The following is an 8826-nucleotide window of genomic DNA, read 5'->3' on the forward strand; positions in this document are numbered from 1 at the left end:
TATGCTCCATTTAAAACACATTGTGCAATTTGTTAAATAACATGAAATTTTGAGATAAATGATGGCTACTGAACCTTTAGTAAAACAGCGTTCCTGTAAAGCTACAAAATTTTTATTGATGATTCATATTATTACTCCTTAGAGATGTATATGCATTAAACTAAAATAAATCTTGTCTCATAAGATTACAGTTTATATATGTGTTTGTCTAAATTTCAAAAATGTATGTGCAATGTATGTTGACTCTGTCCAGCCTAAGCCCTTACCATGCGAGGAAAAAGATGCTATGGCGAGAGTGCAAGTAATCTAATAGGCGTAACTTGAAAACTAATATCAATCAAATTATATTATATAAAAATTGACAAAATTAAATTATGGTCAAAATTATTTTAGTTAATCATAATATTTTAATGCATCTTGCTCATAAAAATGAATCTTTCGACTCGCTTGGCAAGTACTTGTGCAGGTTGAAATCGCCTGGCAATTTGAATTTTGGACTTTCTTAATTAATAAATTAATAAATTGTATAAAAAATTAAAGTTTACAGGACCAAGTTCAATTTTTTGTTTTGATGTGCAAAGGCTGAAACCTGCCAGGCGATGATTTCGTTCCAAAAGTTAGTTCAAATTCTCAGCCTATTGTTGTAACTTATTTAATAGTATTTGCTTAAAATTTTGAAAATTTTGTATTCGTATTGTGGTTTTGTAACTCAGTCAATAACTGTTTAAAACCGTTGTCGGGGAACTCGGGAAATTACCCCAAATGGGCTAAAAATGACGTTTTTGGAGATAAAAAATATGTATTTTTAATTTATATACTGTATTTGCTATGAAGTTGTCTGTATGGGGGTAATAGAATAAAAAATCGTTTAAAACAATACAATATTCTGTTCAATTATTTTAACTTATGCACAAATTTATTTATGTAACATTTTATTTTCAAACGTTGTAGTTTTATGTCATTAGGAAATAATCAGCAATAATTTATTTTGCTAAATCATCATCAGATTATCGTCAACTCTACACATAGAACTAACGCAGAACGTAAATCGAATTCATATTGTGAACCTAAGTAAATTTTATAGCACTCGAACATAGAGGTGATAACTGCTATTACTTCCTTCTAATTAAATGTTGAAAAGAGATTATAATATTAAATGCTCTCGAGAAAACACGATAAAAGCTGATGTCTTATTGCGATGACCCATAATTTTGGTATACGTACACTCCTTGTACACTATCGAAAGCATGGGTGAACGCAAAACCGCCTAGCACTTTGGTATAAAATTTATTATTTTTGAATTTTTTAAATTATTTATAATTTACCTATATTCAATCTGATATTGACAAAAAAGTTTTTCACGAACTCCGTGTTGAAGGCGCAAATTAGTGATTTTCGTTATGTGCCGGTCGCTTTACTTACTTAGTAAACACTATTAACATATTTCATTTTCATTAGAAGTGTAAAGTAATTTTAAAAGTCTATACATATTATCTTTATATGATTTAGATATTTATTATACAAAAACTATATATTTACAAAAAATACAAATGGATGACTTACAGTTTTCGATCATATGCAACTTATACAGTTATATTATCAATAAATATATTTCTTTATTTTTCTAACAATAGTAAAATATTTTGATATATGTTATAAATTTGCTGACAAACACTTTCATAAAACATTTTGTAATTGCATAAGACACATATTTTTTGTTAAAGTTTAAATGCAAAGATTCGCTATCTACTTATTTTACTAATGATGGCAAAACATTGATTTTAGCTGACAAACATGCTTAGATTTGCTAAAAAATAATTATAATAAAGCTATAGTACATTTTAAGATTTGACTTTTCAACGTTTTATTATATTAATATTAAACACACATACCTACAATAATTTTGTGTATAATGATATAGGTAGTTTAAATTAACCATAAGATGGGTAAAGTCCGAACTTGTTAATTAAAACAAGCTATTTGATTATGAACTGGTATTTCCAACAATTTATAAAATTGTTAAAATTTTTAATATAAAACGGTGCGATATAATGCGATTATATTATCTAAAGATAAATCGTGATATATTTTAATGTATATAAAATAATGGTTTTAAAAATTTGATGATACTATAGCATTCAATAACTTCTTCAAGAAAAATATCCAGTACTTTTCATCAATTACATCTTTTGTTTTCATTTTCATTTTAATTTCATATTTAATTATAAAATATCTATAAGCTGTATAACAATCACAAGTTTTCAACTTTTAAAAATTTGTTAATATACTAACTAATTGTATTGCAGTCTTACACAGCTAAAGGCAGCACAGTGCTTGGAAATGTTTATCCTTTGGACAAATTACTAACATTAAGATATTGAATTTAAACCTAGAAAAAGTACAGATTAAACTATTCATAATTCTAATATAATTGAATAAACGTATCAGGTCCCTATAAATAAAATCGATAAAGAGTAATTATTTACACACAGTCACATAAACAATATTTTACACATCGTAACGATCAACTCACAGTTTTATTCATTATAATATTAATATTTTATATTAATTGTATTTGTCTCTTCAAACTTGATAACCACCCAGGTCAAACATTAATATATTACAGAAGACTCAAAATATGCGCTCAAAAATTTTTATTTATTTTTTTAATTTTCTCCATTTAATTCGATTACTTATTTGTTCATTTACGTCTTCAACAAACAACGCAACTCATAAACCATTTCAAAGCCTGATAAAATCAAACTTATTTGCATCAAATGATACATCAAGGCATCAGTGCAAAATTCGATACCGACTCATAGATTTTTTCTTAGATTTTAATTTAAAAAGTAAATATTCATATAGAATATACTCAATCAACGACTTCTCAATAATCTAATCTAATAAGGTGGCGAGTTGCTATCGGATCGCAATTGCTTTATCCGCATGTCATCATAGGCAATAGTAAAAACGCTTTTTTTCTCTGCTATTGGATTTCGTTTCGCGGTTGTCAAATTTTGTAAAATCATGGATGTCATAGCTATTCCCGAATCCTGATCATCCTCCGGCATACCCTTTGTTTTACCATCAGATACAGTCAAATTATTTTGATTTTGAGGAATAGAAGAGGGATGTTCGTATCTGTATTCGGAATGTTGAGTTAGAGAATGATTAGAACCTTGGTTCGATGGTACTGCTTTAGCAGATTGTGTCTCTATAGCAGGTTTCTTTTGAACATGACTTTGCCTTTCTAGACTTGAATCAGTTCTTGACTTCGTTTTTGATTTAGATTTAGCTGACTCTGACTTTTTCTTGGAGTCTGTTTGTTGATCAAAATACCATTGCATATATCTAGGTACTTTACCTTCTTCACCTCCTTCAGATTTATTAGGAGGTTTAGGTGCAGGGCCTTTGTTTTTATCAGCTGAAGTAGCTAATTGTCTCTTTTTAGGAATAGGTTTTTTCAGTCTGCCTTCATACATTTCTCCTTCCGTGCTAGTTTTACCAGAATTAGTAGCATCACCTGGTTTGTCAGCTGATTTCCTATCTTCCAAACTATCCGCAGAAATGGATCTTCCGTTTTCTTCATGATGTTGCTTCTGAGTTGCTGTTTGTCGTTTGGCTTTTACATATTTTGGTTCTCTAGTCATCTGAAGAGTTCGCTCAGCAGAGCGTTGCCGTTCGTCCAGCGAATCAGAAATTTCGGCAAGTACGTCTGATCGTTCTGCTTGTCTGCTCTTGCGGCTGTTGGTCTGTGACGACGTTTGATGGTGATCCTCGACCGGAGAATCCTCTTCTGCGATAGGAGTACGGATGCGGCGAGCGCCGAGTACGCGCTTTTGTTTGCGACGCCTTATTCGGCGACGACGACGCCAATCTTCTTCATCTTCTTCATCTCCTAAAAATAAAAAATACCAATGAAATGATAAAATTATACAAACGCAAAACTTTCCTCTTAATGTCTTAGAATACTTCTTTAAATTCATGTTATGAAGTATTCTGATTTATGTAACTGTCCTACCAGGCGATTCGTCCAAATCGCTTCTAGTTCTTCTTGGATCTGTTTGCGTGCCAGCTGTGCGGTCGGTCTGCGTCCCGGCGACCGCAGCAGCCGCATGTCCTGGCAAGCTCTGAGTCTCAGATAGAGCTTCTGCCAGTCCGCCTCTCAAGCTGCGAGTTTCTTGGAGTAGTAGAAGTCTTTCCTTTTCAAGAAGAATTTTACGTAGTAAAGCATTTTGTTCGCGTAAAGACTCTTCCAATGGCGGTTCTTGAGCTTGAGGAATTGCTTGTGTCTGATGCATTTCATCTTCCATGAACCTAGGAAGAACAAACATAAATATATAATTTGAATACACTCATATATTGGACTCGAAATATACGAGATATGAGATATTGCAAATGTCTACCGGTTTATATCCATAAATTGTGGATAAGAAAATTAGATCGTAATCAGATAAAATCATTCAATATGAAGAACTATGAATCATGCTAACTATAAGTAAAAACTTTGATAATTGAAAATGATAATTTGATAATAAAAACTTATTAATTTAAACAGTCAATTTTTTATATGATTCGTTTTCTGAGAACCCCATTTGCACATTGAAATATCACATACATTATGGTTCAAAATCATAAGAATGTAACCTTTGAATCATTTACCTTCTCATCAGCAATTCTTTTTCCCCCGTCAACTAATACGTATTGCCCACTTAATGCATCCTCCCTTCCACCCCTTGTCATCAACTGAAGAATTTCGGCATCACCTTCTCTTATAAATCTTTGATCGCGTCGGTCATCAGTCTGAGCCATAGTAATCAGACGTTCTCTATCTAATCTTTCCAGGCGATCGAGTTGGTCTAAATCGCGCTCTGATCGACGCAACTGAACATCACGGGTGTATATGACGTTGGGACCATCCCTAAAAAAAACAATTACAACTAAGCAACTTTAATATGATGGACAATATTGTAGATCAATTTTATCAACGGACGAAAATGAAAAATTACTGTTCCTATATAAACTTTCACTAACCTCAATCTGAGAGCACCATCTGGTCCTCTCTCAGGTGCAGTTAGTCTTCCGGGTCCTGGAATATATTCTTCTCTGGTAACTGAAGCGTCATCACGATCATCGCGGTACCTTTGCGATTGTTGATTATTATTTCGCCTGTTGAATTGCCAATGAGTCGGTCTTGTTCGTGGTTCAGCTTCTGCACTCCAGGCTTCACGAGCTCGGGTCCATTCAACAGTCTGTGGAAGAACTCCGCCTTTGAGAGCTGTTTTCTCGGTGGCTGATCTGTGTACTAGACGAACACCATCTTCGGTAGCTACAACGCGCTTCCTGAAATTTTAGTAATGGATATTAACATATTAGAAATTAAAGTGGAATTGTAACCAATATTAATAGTAACAACATATCAGTAAATAACACCATATCCCAGAGATTTGAAGAGATAACTCTTCATGGAGCAAGTCGCGCTTAGAATTATATTACTCTTTGTGTGTTCAACTGAGCCTCGGCCTATCACTTTGATAAATTCTCAACAAATTTTTCAACATAAAGCATATTTGTGTTAATTTATGAAATTCCGATGTTTTATGACTGAAGGGATTTATATTCTTAGCAATCCCTTGGTACGTGGTTTTAAAATTTGATATTTTTGAGTGGCAAAAGAATGTGAAGTAAATATTTTTATGTAATAAATACCTGGGCGGCATATAGAGAGGACAACCTGCACAAATGCAGCAAAGTATCAAAGCCAAAATTGCGCAAGCTATTGCAAGTGCCAGAAATATCAATAACCAAAACAATAGATTACTGCTATCGCCTCGATAGATCTGAAATTAAAATAAAAATGAGAATTTTTATATAAATTTTTATAGAATTTATAATAAGAAACTTCAGTGTATATTGCATTTAACATAAAAAATTACCTGTGCTGTTGTTTGTTCGGTTGCTATAGCCGCTGCGGAATAATTGCCGCTAAGTCGTCTTTGAATTTGATCAACATCCACTACAGAATTTGAAGTATAATGAAGACTGGCCAGAACAATACTCCTGAAAAGTTTAATATAAAATATAAACATGAGAAGAGCATTTGCCAGGCACATTAAATTATTTACAATAAATATCTCTATTAAAGCAACTTAAAAAAAGAAAGTAGAATCACGAATCATTGAATTACTAAATTAATTCGATGCTTATGTCTTCTATCAGTAAAATTAGGATGCACCGGATAAATCAAAACAATAATTAGTAATATGTAAAGTTAACTGTAATGCAAGCAGTATTTTATTGCATAAAAATAATGCTTAACAGTCTGAATTTTTTCTGAGAAACTGTACAAATTAACACCCAATGAATGATCTTTTAGGAAAATTTCTCAGTTAAAAAATTCAGTATTTTAATTTTTTCTCTAAAACTAACTTGTCCGGGTCGGTATCATGCGGCCTGACGTCCTCGATCGTAACAGCAGCCCCTGTCAGAGCTCTTATCGTGTCGGCGGTGGCTTTCAGATCAGGCTTCGAACCAGGAACCACAAACATGAGCGACCGTGCTCTGCTTTCAGGAGGATAAACACGAACTGAGGTTGTTGCTGCCATGTGAGGAACTCCTAAGTCGTAGGCGCGCACAGTCATAGCGTAAACCTCAGGTTTCAGGCCATTTCCTTGCTTATTGGATGTATCACGAGATGTTTTTATGTTATTTACTGTTAACTCGCCTAATTGATAAAAAAAATATATGAAATTCTAATTTTCACATTAGTTCAGAATAGTTTACAATAAAATAATTATATTATCAATATGAATATGATTTCAATAACTTATAGAACTGACCAGTAATTTCATCCAAACGAAATTTTTCATCATAATTTCCATGTACGATTTCGTATCTGACTTGATTATTTGGGCTGGTGGCATCTGCATCAGTGGCATGTAGAAAGGCTGGAACCGTAAAATTATTTAGCCCAGATGACAGCATAAATTCATAAACATCTCGTTCAAAATGAGGCGCATTGTCGTTCACATCAGTTATTGATAGAACCAGAGAAGTTGTAGCAGCATTACCTTTGAGGAAAAAATTAAATATTAAAATTTCAAGCCTGTATACGTATTTTTGTATAACTGCATTTTAATGAAAATAACATTATCGATTATTATTTTTGTTTACCCTATGTACACCAAGAAATATCTGTTTGCACTTATTTTCTATATGAATATTCAAAATAATATCGTTATATATTGGTATGTGTATTTAGATAGGTTTTATAACAAGTATCTATATAAAGACGATCTTTAACTGATATAAGTAAAATTATATATAAACATTATTTCATGTTTTCGAACTATTATGAAAATTAATAAAAACTGACTATTATTCAATTTCATAATATAAAATTTTTATCAATTATTGATTTACCTTCTCCATCAGCATCTCTGGCTTCCACAAGAAAACTATATTCTGGCATTTCCTCACTATCAAATCCGTGATTGTTAGTCGCTACAGTAATCCATCCAGTTTCAGAATCTAATTTTAATGATGTATTTCGATACCCTACAATAACAGAGAAACGATTATTATTCCATATAAACGGGCTAAAATACATGGTTAAACTAGCATTCGAAATAATTAATGAAAACGTTCACAGTAATATAAAAATTACGCTAGTAATTCACGACAATCTTTAAACAAGATTATAGGAACCATCATTGGCTATATTTTAGGAGTAGGACATAATAGACCATTAAATGGATTTAAAATTGCATTGATTTAAAACCTAATTTTCAAAAAATTTGTGATATTGATAATATATAATTGATCTAAAATGCATCTAAAGTAGTTGGTTATTAATTGTAATAAAGAATTATATTTATGTTATATTTAAAATTTTAGAGGTACGGAGGCACATAGCGCCTGACACTCTATTTAACAGGTATTATTTAAGCGAGTATAAATCTTTCGATTTCAAAATACAAATGAACTTTCTACCGTAAATGGTAGAATATTATTAGATATTTTAACAATTTTAGTAGGTACCACCAAACAAACATGTCTGTCCCTTAGCACCGGACACTAAGTCGTCCCTTAGCGCCGGATAGTAAACATATAGATATTTCTTAGGAGAATTGACGTAATTTATTCTAATTATTTAATTTTGTTCTGTATGAGTGCTAACGATCACTACATACCCTCATTTTTCGTATTTTCTAGTCAAGAATGAAAATCTTATGATGAATGCTCCAGCTGAGAACATCAGTGTGGCCCAGCCAAAAGGGTGGATAAATAGTGATTATTTTTTGCAATATCTAAGAATATTCGTCAACACACATGTGCAAACATTCCAGATTCCAGGTTATTTTGAAATGTCCAGTACTAGGTGCCACGTTTTAAAATCATATTTTTTGTTACCAAAGTTTGTTAATTTAGTTTGATTTCTAACTTTGTTATTTAACATAAGTCATAATTTGATAAACATTTCGTAAAATATTTTTTGATTTATTTATAAATAACCTTAGGTGTCTGGCACTCGGGGACTTCCCCCTATGTTTTATTTTGCATAAATAGAATAGAAGTATAAGAATATTATATGATGAGAATAAGACTTATCCTATTTACCCAATATTCTAGTATATCTTAATCTTCCTCCAGGACCAGTATCTTCATCTTTAGCCTGCACCTGAATGACTCTGGTACCAGCAGTAGCATTTTCCGCAAGATCCGCACGATATTCGGGTTGCAAAAAACCGGCGGATTGTCGTTGACATCATTTAAAAAGATTTTTACGTTGCTTATATAGCCGACAAGTTTGTTGTAGGTCCCAAT

At 32.1% G+C, this 8826-nt stretch overlaps 2 protein-coding genes across 2 annotated transcripts in view; both read right to left on the reverse strand.

The window, feature by feature from the left end:
- Positions 1-2679: 2679 nt before the first annotated feature.
- Positions 2680-4313, reverse strand: LOC113385830 (cadherin-86C-like). Its single transcript, XM_026623660.1, has 2 exons — positions 4022-4313; positions 2680-3898 (listed from the first exon to the last, which is right to left on the reverse strand). The coding sequence occupies exons 1-2, from the start codon at positions 4311-4313 to the stop codon at positions 2901-2903; spliced, it is 1290 nt and encodes a 429-aa protein (XP_026479445.1). The 3' UTR covers positions 2680-2900.
- Positions 4314-4483: 170 nt separating this feature from the next.
- Positions 4484-8826, reverse strand: part of LOC113385831 (cadherin-86C-like) — a 93543-nt gene continuing 89200 nt past the window's right edge. The window contains 11 exon segments of the mRNA XM_026623661.1: positions 4484-4492; positions 4663-4921; positions 5035-5343; positions 5710-5840; positions 5937-6060; positions 6430-6724; positions 6840-7070; positions 7423-7557; positions 8620-8742; positions 8745-8796; positions 8799-8825. Of these exon segments, the coding sequence (XP_026479446.1) occupies positions 4484-4492; positions 4663-4921; positions 5035-5343; positions 5710-5840; positions 5937-6060; positions 6430-6724; positions 6840-7070; positions 7423-7557; positions 8620-8742; positions 8745-8796; positions 8799-8825 (1695 nt within the window).

Source organism: Ctenocephalides felis, unplaced genomic scaffold (genome assembly GCF_003426905.1).
Source record: "Ctenocephalides felis isolate EL2017-DRISC unplaced genomic scaffold, ASM342690v1 CF-g0.4_SCAFFOLD_03571, whole genome shotgun sequence".
Taxonomy (NCBI): Eukaryota; Metazoa; Arthropoda; class Insecta; order Siphonaptera; family Pulicidae; genus Ctenocephalides; species Ctenocephalides felis.